Genomic DNA, 22,846 nt, shown 5'->3' on the forward strand with positions numbered 1-22,846 from the left:
TCAGTCATATTAGCTTACCGTTCACTAGCCTGTTAGCGCGGCAGAAAGAATGCCTCATATCTGCTCATCTAGGGCGCTCTCCGTGGTTTTGATCTGATGGATATACTAGCACTTCATTTCTGCTCCTCATCCGCCTCTCGTTCAAAATATGAACGGGGGGGGGGGATAAGATTCCTCACCAGTCGGTGGGGGCTACATAACCCAGCAACCCTACATGTAGGTACAGTAAATTACACCAGTGCCTACTGTATACGGACACTGTGCCTTGTGTCATTTTCACAGCATTTATCCACTTGAACCCTAGCACATTTAGCAAACATAGCCTACAACATCACAATGCACCACAACGCGGCACATTGTGAACTTGTAGATTTTCGGCGAAGACTTTGGTATTAGGGAAAAGAGCAGACCAAGTACAGAGCCCGGTTGGACTACTACATCCAGAACAGCGCTGCTAGGATCCTGACGAGAGTGCATACATATACTGTATGAGCATATCACAGCCATCATCTGCTCACTGCACTGGCTCCCCGTCTCATCCCAGACTGAATACAAGATATCCCTGCTAGGCTGCTAACCCATCAGTGCATCCATGGCAACGCTCCTTCCTACCTACCCCAAGGAATCTCCCTACAACCCTCAACTCGCAACCTCAGCTCTTCACCAAGACCAACCTGCGCACCGCCCACCTGAGAGCACCACAGTCGGTTGACTTTTAACGAAGCATTTTTATAAAGGCTGTGCCTTCCCAAATTTGAAGCTGGGCATTTTTCAAATTATATATAATTATGTGCGCAACATTATATTATAGCCCCGTGCCCCTAGTGACAATCAGGTAGGCTAATAATACAGCAAGCCGAGGTTTGTTTGTTTGTTTGTTTGTTTGTCATGTTTATTTCGAATATGCCAATAAAATAAATACAAAAGGAAGATAATTGTGGAGAGGCTGTATAATAATACAGCAAGCGCGAGGTTTGTTTGTTTGTTTGTCATGTTTATTTCGAATATGCCAATAAAATAAATACAAAAGGAAGATAATTGTGGAGAGGCTGTCAGCAGCAGGGAGTCCACACCACGGTCAGTGGAGACGGCGGAGAGGCTGCCTGATGGATACAATTGATGTTTACACGTTGTCAAGTTGGACAGTATTCCATATCATTTTACCCCTGGCCTATTCCCTGTTTACACCTTATTGTCCACTATTAATGTGTCATGTCACCATGTGTCATCACAGCATTTATGATATATTTTTGACACCATATTCAATTATACACAGTCCCCATATTGTATTTCCCCAGCAAGTTAACTTACAATACTGTCTGTAGCCCTGTTTTGATTTTAGCCTACATGTATTTGGCCTAGGCATGTTGATAGCAGCTCTTGGAAGGTGTCAACAAAACCAACACACTATCAGGAGACAGCTGTATACCTTGTTTTTGTAGGGAAAGAGAGTTTTATCAGGTCACGATGACCACAGCCTTCATGCTCTCCCGGCATGAAGCAACATCAATGTGCTGGACAAATGAGATCGACTCCACGTGGGTCCTCACCAACGTGGGAATCGTCTCGTCCAATCATGACAGTCCAACGAACTCTGAGCTGACCGACAGCGTGGGACGTTCATCCAATCATCCAAATACAGATAATACTGGGGGTCCTTGACATGAAAAAGGTTGAGTACCACTGACATAGAAACATGTTTTTGTTTTTTTAATCGGCCACATGTCTAAATGGGTTAATGACAATTTTATTCAAAACTAATTTGTACAACGTGAATTGGAAGAAAATCCAAGATGAAATGCAAAATGTGCTCCTCTTTTATTTGCAAGAGAGCTCATAGGAGAGAGAAGCAGGGGGAGGGGCCAGTTGTATGTGCGCACAGTCGCACACAGATGTTGAGGGGGATAAAATGCAGGAGCGAGTGAGAGAGCATCACAGAAGCTGCCAAGTGATGATCTGCCCGCATGCCTGCAATGTGTGAGTACTCAGTCAGTATGTAGTACATACGTGTGTGCACTATGCTCCTATTACCTCTCTCTCTTAAACACAGGTGCACACACGCACGCACGCACGCACGCACGCACACACACACACACACACTCTCTCTCTCTAACTAACCTCTCTCTCTGCTCTTCATACATTCTTAACATAGAAGAAGGACAAAAGAGTTGACCAGACAACATGAACGGCACATCACAGCAGCAGCAGCATCATGCACTAGTTCACAGACACAGCAGGAACCACAGCTTGGTCACCACGATGCTGCCCAGCATGCACCACAGCAAGGACTCGTCGGCGGGCAGCTGCTACGAGCAGCTGATCATCTCCACGGAGGTGTTCCTGACACTCGGCATCGTGAGCATGCTGGAGAACATGCTGGTGATCACCGCCATCGTGAAGAACCGTAACCTCCACTCGCCCATGTACTTCTTCATCTGCAGCCTGGCCGTGGCTGACATGCTGGTGAGCCACATATATATTTCAGTCAGATAACTCTTGGAGTGAATTTAGAATATATTTATTGAGCATAATTGAGCATAGATATATGAAGCATAGATTGGCGTCAGGGCTCTGTCCCTATTCATTCCCTGTAACAACCCATTCTGGACGGGAACCCCTTTTGGTGTTTTAACTAAGTATTATGTTAGCTATTGAAAAATAGCAGATCTACAAGCTCATAGCGCGCCACCGAGTGGCACACTATGAACTTGTAGATCTGCTATTTTTGAAAAATCGTGAAAATGCGGCACAAATCTTTGAATATATATTCTTCCAGAGCGAACGTTTTTCTTATTTCGACGTCAGGCCTAAATGGGTTAACATTTTAGTTAAATTATAAGCCAAATACAACTAAAGGGAATGAATAAGACCCCCACACAGGGGGATCTAGAAACAGAACCTGTATACAGGTGGATGCTGGGGAGGCGGTGGGATTTGCAAAAACTTCATGAGCAGCAGGTTAGCCGCAAGCGAGGCAGGGAGACAGCAGCAGCAGCGGTGCACGACCGCTCAGCAGGAGAGAAGCCAGGAATGAGCAGGTAGGCAGATTTAAATAGCCGCTCTGATCAGGTAAAGAGTGCATGAGACTAGTCACCTGATCAGGTAGGTGCGCTCACAAGTTCCCTGCCTGAACTATAGCTCCGCAGGCTTCGCATCATACAGCGTAGGGTTGGGGTGATATGGTGGTAAATATCGCCGAGATCATACGATATCGTCTCCATGATATGCCTCAGATATATATATTTATATATCGTGATATAGTGAAGGCACATTCTATGATTTGCCGTTATATACACCTTAATTTATACGAATGTAGAACGACGGTTTTGTTCGCCAAAAAAGTATTTTGGCCCAAATGGATCTGTTTCTCCTTTTTATTTCAGCTTCTGTTTCTTTTATTTCAGATGGTGGTTATACTGCAGGTGACTTGAAAAATAACCATAAAAAACCTACATGAAAAAGAATCACGATAACATCATGGATCTTGATACTGCTTGGAAAACAAATGGTGATATTCTATTTTTGTCCCCCATATCACCGACCACCCTATAGGTGAGCGTGTCCAACGCCTCCGAGACCATCGTCATCGCCCTGATCAACGGCGGCAGCGTGAGCATCACCGCCGCCGTCATCAAGAGCATGGACAACCTGTTCGACTCCCTGATCTGCAGCTCGCTGCTCGCCTCCATCTGCTCGCTGCTGGCCATCGCCGTGGACCGCTACATCACCATCTTCTACGCGCTGCGCTACCACAACATCGTGACAGTGCGCCGGGCGCTGGCGGTCATCGCGGCCATCTGGTCGTGCTGCACGGCGTCGGGCATCCTCTTCATCGTGTACTCCAAGAGCACCACAGTGCTCGTGTGCCTCATCACCATGTTCTTCGCCATGCTCGGCCTCATGGCCTCGCTCTACGTGCACATGTTCCTGCTGGCGCGGCTGCACGTCAAGCGCATCGCCGTGCTGCCGGGGAACAACGGCGCCGCGGCAGGCGGCGGCCTCGTGCACGCGCGCGCCAACATGCGGGGCGCCGTGACGCTCACCATCCTGCTGGGCGTGTTCGTGGTGTGCTGGGCGCCCTTCTTCTTGCACCTCATCCTCATGATCTCGTGCCCTTGGAACGCCTACTGCGTCTGCTTCATGTCGCAGTTCAACCTCTACCTCATCCTCATCATGTGCAACTCAGTCATCGACCCCATCATCTACGCCTTCCGCAGCCAGGAGATGCGCAAGACCTTCAAGGAGATTTTCTGCTGCTGCGTGCTGCCCGCCTAAGTCGTGGTGGAGGTTTTGTGGGTGCATGAATGAATGAATGAATGATTTTATTTACGTGTCTGACTGCCTTTTGCAGCCCATCCCTTACGGGATTATTCAGACACGCTGACACCAAAATATGAAACAGAAGTAAATATCATACAATGTATGTATAACATAATCAAGAGTACTGTACATTCAAGTAGTCAATTTTGTCGAGATAGAGACTAAAGTGGAGGGAGAGAGAGAAAGAGAGAGAGAGAGAGAGAGAGAGAGAGAGAAAAGAACATAAGGAGATAATGGACAGAAGACCGAATTGCGTGGTAATGTGTGTGTAACTATATACACACACATAACATGTGCATATGTACATACACACACAAATACATACACAAAGAACTCAGATTTCAGCATAGGAGAGAGATGTTCCCAACAGTCCGACACCCTACTAGCGGAGGAGCTATAGGGAAAGATAAGGGATATTTTGCGCTAATTTGTCTAAAAGTGTCAAATTTTGCACAGATGTAGCATGCTCTAATGATTTATCTATTAGCCGAGAGCCAGCCGTCCAAAATTTGAGAGGACCTGTGATGTCATGACGTACTTTTTATTTGTATTTTTTCTATTTATTTGGTCATTAAGGTCCACAGAATGAGAGGTCTGCTCTGCCGGAAATATCACGAAAAAAGAGTTATGGCCATTTTTTTATACCCCACCATAGACAACCAATATAAGGTAACATTTCATCATACTTTAAGTAGCATGTGACATGTCAAACTAGGGGGTTGAATAACCCCTAGTGATTCTGATTCTGAATCCATTCCAAGCATTAGTTTTGCATGAAAAACACTCGAAAAATTCGGTCATATCCACATATGTGCTGATCTCATCACATTTGTCTATGGTGTGGTATACAAAAATGGCCATAACTTTTTTTCACGATGTTTCCGGCAGAGCAGACCTCTCTTAATGACCAAATTAATAGAAAAAACACAAATAAAAAGTATGTCATGACATCACAGGTTAATCCTTAACCGCTTTTGGGCCTGTGGCTCCCCAGCAATACAGGCCCCCCGAGCCGGCGACCTTCGGGGTCCATATCCATATGGCCACCATTAACAACATTTTAAGTAGCAAGTAATGTGTCAAACAAGGGTGTTTTCATGATTCTGAATCCATTCTAAGCATTAGTTTTGCACAAAAAACACTCCTTGGGCCACTTCCCCAAATGTGCCCAAATGTGATGACCTCATCACATTTGTGATGATGGCTATGGCCGTTTTTAACCCAAGGAGTGTTTTTTGTGCAAAACTAATGCTTGAAATGGATTCAGAATCATGATAACCCCCTAGTTTGAAACGTCACATGCTACTTAAAGCATAATGAAATTTTAAAAATGTTGTCTTATAATGGTGGCCATATGGATTTGGCCGCTATGGCGACCCTGAAGGTCTGTGCAAAATGTGGCACTTTTAGACAAATTAACGTGAACATCCCTCCACTATACCCCAAACCCTAACCACGTATGTCGGAGCCATGGGTGAGTCTTAACTAGCCACTATTGGTACGTTGGACTAACGTATGCCCCCCGTGGAGGTTTCGCTGCATCCACGACTCCACGCCGTGCATATTATGTGGCATCCCGAGTGAAGCCAGATAATGCTTTAACCCCCTTGAAAACGAGTTGCTGCAACTCAAGGGACTATCCTTCAGGGAAATTTCAAAATAAAATAAAATAAATGCCAGCAGGCTAGATAACGTGATTTTCAGCTGTACTCAGTGTGAACATGCTGCTCCCGTGCTTGGTTGTGAATGATCAATAAGAAGGGCACTTGCCCACCTCTGGTTCTGTGAGGTAGACAAGATAGAGATCTCCTTGCAGGAATTGTGTTTTTTATTTTTTCATTCGTTGGTGAGTACCATTCTAAAGTACAATTCAAGTTTCATATGACTGTGACAATCGAAGTGTCCTTGAGCAAGACACTGAACCCCTAATTGCTCCCGATGTGCTAGTTGGTGAATTGCATGGTTTCCTCTGCCATCGGTGTATGAATGGGTGAATGTAATGCACAATCTCTGTAAAGCGCCTTGGATAAAGGGGCTATATAAATGCACCATTTACCATTTACCATTTATAAATGCACCAGTGTCCTCTAGTGACTGCTGTGTCTGTATTGACATGAGGATATGAAAACCACACGGTGCACAGCTTGCCGTAGCACTGAGACAGTGCCAGTACAATGTGCAGTGGAGGCGAAAGTACTCACATTTTTTACTTAAGTAAAAGTATTAATACCGCAATATAGAAGTACTCTGTTACAAGTGAAAGTCCGGAATTCAAAATGTACTTGTCTAAAAGTACAATAGTATTGGCATCAAAATGTACTTAAAGTAACAAAAGTAAAAGTACTCATTGTGCAGAATGTCCCATTTCAAGTTTTCAAATGTCTAAAAATATTTGAAAATAGCAGATCTACAAGCTGTGAACTTGTAGATTGGCTATTTTCAACTGGCCGAAATGTATCTAGGGCTGAAGTGGGCAATGCATTTTTTAAAAATAATAATCAAAGTAACTAGTAACTAAAGTTTTCAAATAATTGTAGTGGAGTAAAAGTACATTATTTGCTTCTGAGAAGTAGTGGAGCAGAAGTAAAGTATTGTAAATTACAGTACAGTACTTTGTAGTTACTTTACACCACTGGCAATGTGGCAATTAACATAGTACATGACAGACTACCTCCAGGATGCGAACAGTTTACATTTAAATAACATTTGTCCACTTTCAACAAATGTACAGTATTTGCAACACAATGATATCGAGCCACACATCGTCTACACTTGCACAATGGGGACAACTTGATTTAAGCAACTTTTCAAGCATCTCTGAAATGCCTGAAGAAGGTCTATAGATATTGACTGAAAAATATAGTTTTTCCTATGTGTATACAGTGTGTGTGGGTTATTTTATTTCATTCTATGCGTCGGATCCTTGCCTACACACCCGCCTGAGCTGATCAGGTGTGCATACAACTTTGTTTCCTAAGAAGATTACTTCAAATTTGCAAAAAAAAACATTGTATTTTCAAAGATCTATATTTATTTATGATAATTGTTTACTTGTATCTGTGTCATGAGAAATGTTGCCTTAATATGCACTGTGACGTATAAAAATGTGATGTATTTTGTTAAAGTATTGGATTGTCAAAAAGTTTTATATTGCCATTGATTATCTCTGCCAACCCTCATCGATTATGCAGAAGTTTCCTTGATTTAGTATTTCACATCTCCTTGAAGACTCCTTGATTGTCATGTTTTTATGATAGGAGATGACTGCCATAATAGCACTGATGCCATACTGACTTCATAGATGACTCATGTCATTGACGCGTGATTTGGAATCCCACCGCAGCTCCAGGAAACCCTGCTGTGATTGGACAGTAGTCGCTGTGATTGACAGTTCTCGTTTTTGCAACTATGCGTAAACCTAACCCTAAAACTAACCTCAGTAAAACTATACCTAAACCTAACCTTAACCTTAACCCTAACCTCAGTAAAACTATGCCTGCCCGGGAGCCAATCAGATACACGGTAAGTCCTGGATCCTGGAACAACGGTGAGGGTTGGTGTAGTTCTAAATCATGCGTCATTGACAGGCCACATATAAGGCCGTCTTGTTGTTTTACATTTTCACCGCATATTTTCAGTGATGCATTCCACATTAATGTCCTTCGTAATATGCATTTCTGTAAGCTTGTACAATTATTCCCAAGACAGATCATTACAATAAAGTATCATAAGCAGACTTATGATAACACATGCTTGTTATATTTATTTTACCATTGTGCTGTCAATGACGTCTCACTACAAAGAAATTCATGTTAAAATATTCAAAATGTTTAGTTTTTTTTATCATTTTTTAAGCTCACAATGCGTCGCACCTCAACATGTGAGCTTGTAGATTGGATATTGTCAAATAGCCGGTGACCAGTATATATATATATATTATAATTGTGTATTTAAAGTGGCCTATAGTCACTTATTTTGGGCTTGTTTTCATAAGCCGTGGGCAAAAGCTTTGAAAACCAAAGTACCGCTATGTGACTCAGAAAGAGACACCTTTTAGGCGAAGGTAATACATGGGCTACATGAAAGCCCATGTAAATGCCCCCCCCCCCCCCCCCCCCCACACACACACGCACACGCACACGCACACACACACACACACACAGTATAACATTGTGTTGCAGATTAAACCTTTTCATACATGTCACAGATAGCTTCATAGACTTGTTTGACAGCACTGAATACAGTATAGCGTTAAGGGGCAGGTGAGGGAACTGGTGACCAGACCCCGTGCTCCGTCACGGGACTGGAGTTGACGGGGCCGGAATGCACCTCCCTCCCGATGTTATGATTTCTGGTGGCGGTTACTACCATTACTACTACTATTGATTAACATTATTTGCTATATTAGTTTTTTTTTTTTTTTTTTTGCCTTTCAGTTTTTGTGCCTTTTTGTTCTTTTGTTTTCGGTGTATTTGTGTGCTATCTTATTTTTTGTATAGAGACCAATCATGCGAGCTTTGGAAGCCAATCTTAGCCAATCAGGATGGAATATGGGAAATGGTGCAGATCCGTGTTGATCACATGACTATGGAGATAGTGTATACCGAATTGCGTGATGTATGGAAAAAATCACACCCGTGTGAACTGAGTGGTGCAAGGTCTTATATAGCCTGATCAGCTGTGGTCACTGACGTAATGTCTCATTCCGGCCAATCACAATGCACCATGCTTATTTTTTGGTACGAACAGACACGTAAACTAACAAAGCTGAAATCACACCCGGGTGAACTGGATGACCATAGCAACCATGCTCATTTTTTGGTACGAACAGACAGACAGACAGACAGACAGACACGTAAACTAACAAAGCCAGTTGTAGGAGTGGTTTACACCACTCAAAAATGTGTACAAGTAATTGTTAAGTTAATGTTGTTCCCTGCTTACTACATCTAGTGAGTGTGTGTGTTATGGGATGCACTGTGACTTTAAGGGAGAACCAGTGGATACAAACGGGATGTAACCGGATGTTGTGGTACTGAGTCATTGTGGAGTTTGGGTCTGGCGGAGTGCCGACAATAAAGTTGTGTTGCAAAACTACAGTTGTTTTATTCCAGTAACATTGGTAGCAGAGATGGCTGGAAACTATAGAGTCCCACCAGGCTTCGACGAAGGGAAGCCATATGAAACTTGGAAGAACGAAATCGAAATATGGAGCAGAGTCACGGAACTTGGAAACGGCGATGGAACGGCGATGGAACGGCGATGGAAATACCCGTTGATGACTTGAATAAAGATGACGGTATGGCCACGTTGATTGCAAAGCTTGACAATTTGTTTCTGAAAGAAGAGAAGGATCAAGTATATGAAGCTTACTCGAGCTTTGATCGGGTAAAGAGAGACGACAGAGTGTCCATGGCGGACTATATCATTGATTTTGAGCAACGTTATTCTCGTATGCGAAAGTACAAAATGGAACTTCCCGACGCAGTGTTGGCTTCCAAACTATTGGATACTGCATGCTTGGACATGAAAGACCGTCAGTTGGCTCTCACAGCATGTACAGATCTAACGTTTGTGTCCATGAAGTCAGCATTGAAGAGGATATTCGGAGGGAAAACGTCAGCAGCTCCCAGCATGGGAATCAATCAAGATACTGCGTTTGTTACGACGGCGGAGCAGAGACGACAGAAGGGCAAGTTTTGGCCTCAAAGGGATCAACAGAAGACGACAATGCCTGGCACAAATCCCTTGGACAGGTACGGCCGTAGATCAAAGTGTGCCGTCTGTCAATCAACCTTTCATTGGGCCAAAGACTGTCCACATAAAAGTGAGTGCAATATTACTCTGTTCACTGAAGAGCCCGACAATGGAGAGCAAATATCACCCACAGCAGCAGAAATCTTCATGACAGAATGTTTTGGTTCAGCAATAATAGACACTGCTTGCACACGCACTGTGTGTGGGCAGGGCTAGATGGCTATATGTCTAAACTGAGCCAGAACGAGTTGAGAGATATGAAAATAAATGAAAAGCTCAGTCGTAGACCATTTCAGTTTGGAGATGGAAAACTGGTTAATTCCACTAGAAGTTTGAAAATTCCGGCAAGAATTGGACAAACCAAGTGTAAAATTGAAACTGAAGTAGTTCCGGCTGATGTTCCACTGCTTTTAAGCAAAGCCTCAATGAAAAGAGCAGGGACAGTACTGGACATGGAACATGACAGGGCGGTGATGTTCAACAATCCTGTAAAACTTGACTTCACAAGCTCTGGTCATTATTGTGTGAACATAATGGATAACAAAAGTGAGAACATTAAAAAGGAAGAACAGGTCTTGGCAGCTACAGAGGATTTTATTCCTGAAGAAAGTCAATATGAGGATGGAAGTCAGTATGAAGATGAAATACTGATCATTTCAGAAAATATGAGAACGGCTACTAAACAGAAAATGTTACAGAAGCTTCTAAAAAGCTCAGGCAACAATGATGCTGAATGTGTTGTCATCCTGCAAAAGATTGTAAGTGAATGTGAAATATGCCAAAGGTACAGCAAACCTACACCAAAGCCTGCTGTTGGCCTACCACTGGCATCTCAGTACAACGAGACTGTAGCTGTAGACTTGCATGAACTTGAACCAGGTGTGTGGTATCTCCACATTATTGATCAATTCACACGCTTCAGTGTAGGCAGCATTCTGACCACAAAGAGGTCTTCAGAGTTTGTGAAACACTTTGTCCACGACTGGATAAGTGTTCATGGCCCCCCCCAGAAATTATTTTCGGATAACGGTGGCGAATTCAATAATGATGAGGTGAGAGATATGGCAGAACATTTTAATATAGAAATAAAGACAACAGCTGCCTACAGCCCATGGAGCAATGGACTTGTTGAGCGTCACAATCAGACACTTACTGAGGTTATAAAGAAAGTAAAGGCCAGCAACAGTTGTGACTGGAGCACTGCGATGGACTGGGCTTTAATGGCAAAGAACACCATGCAAAATGTCCATGGATACAGTCCTCATCAGCTGGTGTTTGGACAGAATCCTAATCTGCCCTCTGTACTAACTGATAAACCCCCAGCTTTAGAGGGCACAACAAAAAGTGAATGGGTGGCAAGACACATCACTGCTTTGCATGCAGCAAGAAGGGCTTTTACAGAAGCGGAGTGTTCAGAAAGAATACGGAGAGCCCTGCGGAAACAAACACGCAACACTGATGAAAAATATGACAGTGGAGATTGTGTATATTACAAGAGAGTGGATTGTCCAGAGTGGAAAGGCCCAGGAGTTGTCATCGGACAGGACGGGGCAGTGATTTTTGTCAGACATGGAGGAACATGTGTTCGAGTGCATCGGCTCAGATTGAGGAAAGTGAACACAGAAAATATGGATCAATGGGTTACGAAAGCTCATTCAGTAAATGACACAACCGTGGAGCAAGGACAGGACATGGCTGACAGTGACCTAGAGGTCATACAAGGACTGAGACAAACAGAACCACAATCGGAGCCAACACAAATGGCAGATGGAATACAAAATGAGACAGAACACACGGCTGACACTACAGATACACATGGTACAGAGCAGAGAGCAGGTGTCAGTCTGAGGACAGGTGTGTATCTGAAAACAGGACAAATTGTGAAATACAAAGACAGAGGTGTTTTATACACAGCTAAGGTTTTGGGGCGTGCAGGAAAACCTACGGGCAAATACAAAGACTGGTATAATTTTCTTTATATTGAACCCACTAATGTTGCAGGTACCACAGATGCAGCGGACATGTCGAAAGTTGATCATTTTGAGGTGGTAACAAATTATGTGCCAAATGTATGTGATGATGGATTAACTGATGTACCTTTAACAAATGTCACAAATGTATGCGAGGATGTGTTTGTAACAAAGGATGTGTCATTTGACTTTGCAAAACATGTTGAGTTAAAGAGCTGGAAAGATTAAAGATGAGGGGCAAAAATGTGTTTCTACTAGGTGGGTGTGTACTCTTAAAGAGACACTCACTGGACCAGTACCAAAAGCACGCCTCGTGGCTAGAGGTTTTGAGGAGTTACAAGTGTCAGATTTGCAAAAGGACTCCCCCACATGTGCTACAGAGTCCCTCCGACTGCTTGTGGCAGTGATTTGTCAACGACAGTGGACACCTCATTCAATGGACATAAAGTCTGCATTTTTACAAGGAATGACACTGTCGCGTGATGTTTACATCAGGCCTCCTCCTGAGGCTGAGAGTGAAGGCACATTATGGAAGCTAAAAAAGTGTGTCTATGGACTGGCGGATGCTTCTCTCTATTGGTACAGAGTGAAGGAAATAGTGCTGGCAACAGGAGGAAACATTTCCAAAGTTGATCCAGCCATTTTCTACTGGCTAGATAAGGACTGTGCTGTGTCTGGAGTTCTAGCCTGCCATGTGGATGACTTCATATGGGGAGGCACACAAAGCTTCTCCAAAACAGTGATACCACAGCTCAGATCTGCATTCCAAATCGGACGAGAGGAACATGAAAACTTCTGTTATGTGGGAATAGACTTTGTCACTGTGAACAGAAAAGTACAAATACACCAGGAGAACTACATACAACATTTGCAGCCCATACATATCGATCCTTCACGGGCTGTGGAACAGGACTCTCCTCTCTCTGAGAAAGAGAGAGATGAACTCAGGTCAAAAATAGGTCAAATCCTCTGGGTTGCAAGACAGAGCAGACCAGATGTCATGTTTGATGCGAGCAACTTGGCATCAAGCATAAAAATATGACTCATGCAAAAATATGTGCTTTTCACAGTATTCAGCAGACAAGATGCTTCCACAAACCTACGATAAGGAGGCACGGATAGTTCAGACAAAGTGGATGTCAGGGCTGTAATTGCATCTTTTACAGCTGACACGTACCGTACCATCTGCAAGACCATCTCGTGTCGCTCAGTGCTGTAAGATGTCAGGGCTGTAATTGCATCTTTTACAGCTGACAAGTTGCTCCATCTGCAAGATGGGGTCAGCGTAATGCATGTGTACACCTCAAAACACAGACGGGACAGACCGCCTGTCACAGCATTCAGAACAAAATGACAAGCGTTGGGTAAACACAGTAATAGTGTAACTTCATGATGGAAAAAGACAACTCAGTCAAATCACTGCAGAAAACTGCATATGAGAGAAGAACAGTGCAGACTCAGAGGACCTGGTCAGTGAGTCAGGGCTGCTAACACCTGACTCACTGCTGTGCTCTGTACATTACACAGAAATATAAGGGAGGGAATATAAGGTAATTTTCAAAGAGCTGTTATGACACTGACAGTCAAGAAGACTTTTAGGCTTGGCGAACAGCATATAGTCACTAGTAGTAGTCATTCAATGCTAACTTATAAAACCAACTTTATGTTATTGCAGTGGATCATATAAAAGACTACAGCAATATTTTACTATTGATGTATATTTAGCACCAAGTTACCCAAATTGTGTCTTTAGCAGTGATGGTCGTCGAGGGAAGAAAGGAGTCAAGCAGCAGGTTGTCGTCATCATCTGATCAGTTTTATTGAACAGAATTCACTCAGTTACAAGGCTTTCCACGGGCGGAAGGCCCCGTGAAATACATGAAGTCACATCATAGCTAATCAGTGTGGACTCTCTAGAAGTTTCACTGCGTCAAAGTATTTACTAACTTCTAAGTCCCGCCTCCCTGGAAACTCACAGGCTCTTCCGGTGGAGGGGAGGAGGGACACCTGGCATGCAGCTCATGTAACACTCTATAAGTTTTATACCAAATAAGACTAATTCAATATCTATACTATATATGAAGTATGCCGAACACATGTAATGAAATATTTCAAACTATATTGTTAACCAGTCTAAATGATTAAGCACAAATGCACAGTGTAGAATTATATCAGTTGGAAGAGGAGAAGCAGAGAGCTTGAAGCTCCCTGCACACACACACATGCACCCCCACAGCTGTTGGATTAGCAGTTTGAGATAGGAGCGGTTCCTATGGTCAGAAACAGCTCCCCCGTCCCCCCTGGGGTGTTTTAGCAGCATCTTAACAAAAGGCTTTGTTTTTACAGCCTACTTGTAAATAGCTCTAGCAGCTTACTCTGTTACCACAGTATTGCTCAACTTAGTTCCTGTGCCTTGTGCAAACTGACACTGTGTGTCAACTGTCTATTAAAATATCAACTGATTGATATATACGTGTCCATGTCTATAATATATCCATCACAACCCCCCTCAAACAGGCTCTTACGCCTGTTTGCAATACCATAACAGCATCATAAGTCATAACCTGCCAAATAAATTTTTCCAAAAATAAATTTTCCAAAAATATTTCTTTTTTTTCCAAAATTCTAAATTAATCATTAAACCATAGTACAACGTGATAGACCCCCCTGGACACAGGAGCATCTTGTTAACTACCTAAATTGTATCAAATTAGAACCGAACAAGCATAGGGCTTGTTCTGTTGTATCTCTTGTAGGACAGACCTGAAACTGAACCATATTTAAAACAGAAATTAAACTCCTTATTTAACTGAAATCTTATTTAGACTAAATCAAATTCCTATATTGATTAAATTCAAATACCTGTCCTTTAACTGAAATCCTATTTTAGACTAAATCAAATTCCAATATTGATTAAATTCAAATACCTGTAAATGAAAAGTTAACACTCAAAGCATGACAAAATGGTTAAACCATAAAAACAAACTTTAACAGTACTATTTCAGTACCTTGTTATATCTACCTTGACCTATGTCAGCACAGAATACAACAACATACAAACATTAGAACAACATTTTCCAACATCAATCACAATTCAGATGAACCACGATTTTTTCCCATGACGCAAATTGTTCAGACGTTCAACGCGCCGTAGGAAACGGTTCCCACAATTATTTTTTCGCCTATAGAATAAAAACGCTTGGAACATCCTTCTTGATTCTCAGAGCTCGCACATAGCTCTCAGATCTGTAGGTTTGAAGCAGACCGTTGTCACCATATGCTTCAGCACACACGTGAACTACAGCTTAACTGCAGTCAGCAGTAGAACTTCCTTTGAGCATCACCAGGCTCTTAGTGGACAGCTTATTGCTTAGCCATGTCAATCATGACAGCAAAAGCATTGAAACGCTCCTGTAGCAGGAACGCTCCTCTTCTCCATTGTATACGAACATTGGAACGGTCTCCCTTGGACCTCTCCTTGGTTCAGAGCAGAAGGAGAACCATGCTCCTCTTCTCCATTGTATACGAACATTGGAACGCTCCTTTCCTCCTAGTGCAGAAGGAGAACCATGCTCCCCTCCATCCCGGTGGAGAACCAGTTGGCGTGGGCCCGTGGGCCGTAGCCGCAGAATAGCGTTCAATCCGACACCTCCTGTAGCGAACACAGGTCTGTGAAAGTCACCTGCTTGTTGATTTCCGACGGTGGAAGCTGATTTAGGAGCTCCCATCGCAGTATCGTCGTAGTGTTGTCACAGCTGCTTGCAGACACCCCCCTGGACTCTCTGCCCTCGGGATGACCTCCTGTAGGCGCTGTTCAGATGTCACCGTTGACATCCTGGAGACCTGGTGGTCTCCCCGTGATCCTTTTGGTGTAGAAATGTAGATGGAATCCATGGATGGACTCCTCTCCTCCACACCTATTAATAGGAAAATGCAGGCTCCCACTACAGAAGTCTCTTCACAAATATCCCCAATCATTTCTTAGGATATTTGATGACACTACAAGCTACTGGTCACTAAGATGACCTCTCTGGCATTAATCTCATTCTCTTTGCTAATCTCCCTAGTTCTGGCATGGCACAGGAATGTAAATAACCATGGTGTTGAGAGATTACAATGAGACTATTAAATGAGAGCCATAAATAGTGTCACTGAACTATCTAAATTCACTGATGTCAAGTCACCAAACGTACAAATGTAGTCCTTAATTGCGATCTACTTGTTGACATCAGACTCCAAAAGCAGACTTCACATCGTGTTCATGTCATTGCATGCCACTGGTCAATCAGTCATTCTTTACTCCTGTCCCATTGTTCAACACTGTCCCATCTGTTTCTCTAAATAGCACCCCCAATAAATAGCTCACAGCGGGTCAAACAGAGGTAGGAGATAAAGACAGGACAGGACAGGACAGGACAGGAGGTCCACCCCTGGCCCTAAAGCTCTCTCCCTTTTATCTGAAACTAAACAAGGTATTCATTCTAGGGTGAGAAGGGATTTTAGCTCTCTCCCCCTCTTTCCCTAAAAGCACATTCCGTCAGAGCATGCTAAAATTGTCATTGCAATTCCTCACACGTAGCTCTGTATGTATTTACTCATTTAACTATCACTTTTAGAATGGCTCCTACTAGCAATATTTCACCGGACATAGCTAGAACCTTCTTGAATTAAGTCTAGTATGAAGTACTTTCAATCATTCATTCACTCACACATACATTATTCTCAATCAATTCTCGTGATTTCATTCACACCACAAACACTCTCAGGCTTGTGTGACCTTCTCATTGAAACCCCTGGCTGGTGCCTACCCCAAACTCAAGCTTCATATGGCCTGGCAAACATTGCTGCTTCTCCTGACACCTGAGGTGTACCAAACCATAAATCCACCACCAAAATAAAAAAGATCAACCGTAGACAAGTCTACCATTGCTATGCCTTTTTCAATGAGAAGTTCCCTGGCCTGTACACACTCTCATACAGAGTTGATTCAAAAATACTACCACTGTTTTAGTAGTATTACTTTCCAACCCTTCAAACTCACTCACTTTACACAGTCGAACAGGGTAGAAGTAATCTCTCTACCACTGCGAGGGGAGAGGGACCCCCCTCGTTTCACTCACTCATGCACTCAAACAAACAGGTAGAAGTAATATTTGTCTTCCATTGCAATAGGAGAAGGACCCCCCTCGACTCTCTCACTCCGTGACACAATCTCACACACACACACACACACACACACACACACACACACACATGGGGGAATAGTTACCCCATCACCCACACACTCATTTGCATACAACCAACCTCATACTGAGTAAATGGAGATTTATCTCACCCTAAGCAACTGTTTTTGTCCCAGAATCAAATTACTCATACAGACTATATATACATTTTACTAATAAGAACTGTATTTTTAACAATCCCTAATTAACCTATACCTAACTTTTACCTAAATGTAACCATTTCCAATGAGAGATGCATTTGTCATTTACCTTCTAAATTTTATTTGGACCCCCAAATTGAACCCACCTTTTTAAACCTTAATTGTCCCCAATCTCTGAGTTTTTGAGCACAAGACAACAAAAATAGACTGAGCTGTTGTCTCCGTCAAAATTTAAATGAACCTCCCTACTGTAATATCTATATTATTCATTTAAGAAAAAAGTCAATCCACCTTTAAACAGTCACTGATCAAAAATGAGGTAACACCCTATCATTATAGCTACTATGTTCACCAGGGCCTAACCCCACACCGTATTCCTACAGTGAAGTTAATAGACTCACTATCGTGGTTACTATATGCCCAATGGTTACTCTTAGCCCCACATTTTAACACAGAAAATGTCCATCAATGCACTTTAAATAATTTCTTAAATATAATTTCACTCTTATATATTTGTACACTCTAACGTACATGAATAGCCATATTATAGTTCCCTTATCTAATTTAGTTCATGCATCCAGTTTATTTGTTAACCTCCTATTAATTTCGTTTATTTATCTAGTTTGTTCATAAATGTATTAACCTATTACTCCCCCCTGAGCCATGACCAACATGGCTCATGACAAAAATCTGATCATCACAGAAAACAGTGCTACGCCATCCATAACATCACTCTCAGTACAGTCATACAGTCAGTAGAACAAATCAACCGACACACGCATCCATCACGCACCCACGCACAGGCACAGGCACGCACGCACCATAAACAACCATCCACAAGTACACACGTACAGTACAGTCATACAGTCAGCAGAACAAATCAACTGACACACGCATATCACAGACGTACCACGCACTCAAGGCACATGCACGCACGCACGCACGCCAAAACCATAGGCTTCGTCAAGCCAAAGATAAACTGTCACTCAAAGTCCCCAAAGAAAATAAAACAGCGCCGAAAGAGCGCACACCCACACGCACACGCGCACGCACGCAGCGGGCGTAAGGGAACAACTTTAGCAAGAGCTGCTTGACAGAAAACCAGCTCAAGTTTAGAAACAACGCTTCTAGCTCAAGCATTCTACTTCCCCACATTCCCTGTAATGGAAAGTGAAAAATAAAAAGCATAAACAGTCCGCATCACATACCGGAAGTCTGAAGAGAGTCTAAAAAGAAACAAGACTCCCCCCCGACCCGGAACAAAGATAGCACGGCCGCTCTATAGCCCACGCAGAAAAACCGCAAAGGCCTCCTGGGTAATACAAAACATGGCCGCGACCAAACAATACAACAAGATCTCAACAAGTCGTCGTGAATCCTGCTACAAATGACAAACATATCGAAAACGAATCAGCACGTCCCCCACATCACAGACATCACAGGGAACGTAACCACAACGCAAACGAAAAACAATATTAAAGTTTAAACACTTCAGAAAACAGGGGGGGTTCCCCCGGAGAAAACCCCCCGCCACCCCCACTACATGAAGGTGCAAATACGGTCCCATGACGAACCACAGACAAAAATAAGAGATCTCATCCTACCTAAACATCAACGCACAACGTGTCCCCCCACAAAACCACCGCGCACGGAGAAAACAGCACAGGCACAAAACAGGAACCACAATTAATCTAATAAAAATAATCCCCATACGCCCGCACATTTCCCCAGCAGCAATGTAAGAAAAAAACACGTACACGTCGAAGTGCGCGCACATATGCATCGTATATATATATACGTCACAAGTTCACAGACTTGCAATACGCCCGCCAGCTCATCTTACTGGGTCTTGCGTAATCCGACAACAATCTCAGAAGAATAATATTAATAAATATTAATATTAATAATCCAAAACTCCAGACTCTCTATATCCATACACCCAGTACCGTGGGGCCACAGTTATCCCACTAAACACTTTCGGCTTGCCCTCAGGAATGCACAAAACCGTCCAAATATTGTGCACTTCCATTTAATATGAGGGCAGCCACGCAAACAGCTACGTGGACATGAAAGACAATCGCACACCAGGCGCGCCTCCCGGTTTCCCGAAAAACGCGTCTAGTTTGCAACTGCCTTAACCTATAAGGCAAGCTACTCTGAACACACGCTTCTATTCGAAGCAGAAGGTAATATTTACATAGATTTAAAAAACCTACATCTTCTACACAATGGCTAGGAATGCTTCATGACAGCCATCACTTGACGACGGACTATCAAGAAGTAGGAAAGTACTTAATTGTCGTAAAAAATGCGAGATAAAGGGATAAAGACAAGTTTATGACTAGCTCGCCTGGCATTTACAGAAAAAATAAAACAATGGTGAATGAAAACACGCGTTGTCACTGAGCAGACGACCCCCCTCTTCACCCCAACTCACCTCGATCACCCCATCACCGCCACGACACAGAGTCACACAGGCCGCAGGTCCGTTCAGCGTGGCAGAACAGTACACCAACATTCCTCCATCACCAAGCGCCATCTGATGTATATTTAGCACCAAGTTACCCAAATTGTGTCTTTAGCAGTGATGGTCGTCGAGGGAAGAAAGGAGTCAAGCAGCAGGTTGTCGTCATCATCTGATCAGTTTTATTGAACAGAATTCACTCAGTTACAAGGCTTTCCACGGGCGGAAGGCCCCGTGAAATACATGAAGTCACATCATAGCTAATCAGTGTGGACTCTCTAGAAGTTTCACTGCGTCAAAGTATTTACTAACTTCTAAAGTCCCGCCTCCCTGGAAACTCACAGGCTCTTCCGGTGGAGGGGAGGAGGGACACCTGGCATGCAGCTCATGTAACACTCTATAAGTTTTATACCAAATAAGACTAATTCAATATCTATACTATATATGAAGTATGCCGAACACATGTAATGAAATATTTCAAACTATATTGTTAACCAGTCTAAATGATTAAGCACAAATGCACAGTGTAGAATTATATCAGTTGGAAGAGGAGAAGCAGAGAGCTTGAAGCTCCCTGCACACACACACATGCACCCCCACAGCTGTTGGATTAGCAGTTTGAGATAGGAGCGGTTCCTATGGTCAGAAACAGCTCCCCCGTCCCCCCTGGGGTGTTTTAGCAGCATCTTAACAAAAGGCTTTGTTTTTACAGCCTACTTGTAAATAGCTCTAGCAGCTTACTCTGTTACCACAGTATTGCTCAACTTAGTTCCTGTGCCTTGTGCAAACTGACACTGTGTGTCAACTGTCTATTAAAATATCAACTGATTGATATATACGTGTCCATGTCTATAATATATCCATCACTATTAACCTTGAGTAGAAAAATGTGTGGTAGTTAATCATCACACACACACACACACACACACACACACACACACACACACACACACACACAAGATACTGTATATCGTTGATGAAATCTCTTGCAATATATCGAATATTGTGATATTACCGTTAACGAGGGCCAAATATCGTCACAGATATCATATCGTGAGGTAGGCCTACCCATATCGTTCCACCACTACGCATCGGGGACGTCATCGACCTGGTTCTAACGAACGCGTTCATTGCGGTCTCATCACTGCAATTATGATGAATAATAAAGTGTTACAATCACTTGCCCTCCTCCACACTAACACTGTCATTATCCGTACAACGAAGTCCCTCCGCCGTTCAGAACATGGGGAAGTTCATTAGAACCGGGCCGATGTGTCGAGAGCCTTCCTCATCAGCATCATTCATTCATCATCAGGTAAACAAATAACAGTACTAAGGGTGGATTCAGACAGGCAGATAAAAACAATGCAAAGACGCGTTGTCATTATTTATCCATATATGTACGTGTCTGTGCATCGTCACCGTTGTAGGAGCAGCATTGTTATGTCAGAACATGCCAGCTCCATATATGGAGATCTAAAATTCTAAGAATCATGGTGTTATGTCAAATGTGTGTATGTGTTCTCACTGTTCTGCATGCTGGGTCACAAGACAAATTTCAGTGTGACCTGACAATAAAGTAGTACTATATCGTATCATCGTCATCATCAATCAGGTTTATTGTCACACCACAGGTATACGGAGTAAAACAGTGAGAATAGCAGCAGATGTATACAGGACCATACAAATAAAAACAATGTATTTCATGGTAATATGTATTATATCATGTATCTATACTGTAGATGGTGTTCTGGTCCAGGATTAGCAGCTCTGGATGCTGACTGCATGAGTGCAGTTGTTCCTGATCCTGATGGATAGGTTTCTCAAGGACATTGTCATGCAAACCAACCAGGCTGTATATGGTGGCTACAGTAGAGAATCTATTCTATTGTTTGAGTAATGTAGTTTCAGTATAGCTATAGGGTCAAAATGACTTTTCTGTCGGAGTGTGTGTGTTTTACAGATTTTTCTGCTGTATTGTTAAAAATCAAGCTGAATTCAACTTTCAATTACTGACGAATGGTTCTTATGAAAGCAGAGAGTCTGTTCTTTCATATGGTATATCGTATTTATATGTCGCTATAGGCCTTATTTCTTTTGGACCTGAACAACTCGTGTTTCATACATTATGTCTTCTATCTCACCATTTTTGGTGGGCGCAAGCTGAATTAAAAAAAATCCTTGACATTCAGAGCTTTCATTCGGTGTGTTCATTAATTTGTTGTGTTCAATTGTATATCTGCCAATGTCAATGTCTGTGACATAAGAGTGAATAGCTCAGCTTTCTGTTCAAAACCTTTCAGACAAATTAAAGCAGGTGTTACAAAGGCCAATAACTCCAGAATGGAAGATGGTATTTAAAATCAATGTTTTTTTAATTGGAGTAGACAAAATAACCTTGCGGTGTGATTCTCGCTACAAGACAACAACATTTGCTGTGGGCCTTGGAAAAAGACCCTCCTTTGACCCATCTCATTCAGCACCCTGGAAACCCATTAGCCTGAACTGTCTAGCACTAAATGTGTTAACATGTGACTTCCATTGGAAAAGCATTGAGGCGGCCATGAAACACGAACAGCACAGAGCATGTTCGTCTGATATGTGTGTACAGGGCCTAAAAGGTTTCCACGGTTTGTTGAACTTTGTGTCTCACGCCCTCGTAGAGCTTGTTTACCAAGATAGAGCAACATTATCAACATTTGTGCCATGCTGGCATATTCCCTGTTGCACTTAACCAGGCCCGTTTTTTAGTGCAAGCGAGACAGTTCCTCGCCTAGGGCGCCAGGTCGGTAGGAGCGCCGTGTAGCCCCAAAATATCTATTTTTTAAATGAAATAAAATAGAAATAAATAAAATAAACTATCTGGTGGGTGCCTAGGCGCCCCCCCCACATTGAACACATAAACAAGAATAAATATACTTTGTACCCCTGTACCTCACAACAACAATGGTT

General features: G+C 42.8%; 1 protein-coding gene across 1 annotated transcript; it reads left to right on the forward strand.

The window, feature by feature from the left end:
- Positions 1 to 2,181: 2,181 nt before the first annotated feature.
- Positions 2,182 to 4,275, forward strand: LOC306913198 (melanocortin receptor 4-like; the record flags this gene model as incomplete). Its single annotated transcript, XM_079489786.1, has 2 exons — positions 2,182 to 2,463; positions 3,553 to 4,275. 2 exons carry the CDS (start codon positions 2,182 to 2,184, stop codon positions 4,273 to 4,275), a joined length of 1,005 nt encoding a protein of 334 aa, XP_079345912.1.
- Between the last annotated feature and the right edge of the window lie 18,571 nt (positions 4,276 to 22,846).

The sequence above is a fragment of the Electrona antarctica genome, assembly GCF_951216825.1.
Source record: "Electrona antarctica genome assembly, chromosome: 20".
In the NCBI taxonomy this organism is placed as follows: domain Eukaryota; kingdom Metazoa; phylum Chordata; class Actinopteri; order Myctophiformes; family Myctophidae; genus Electrona; species Electrona antarctica.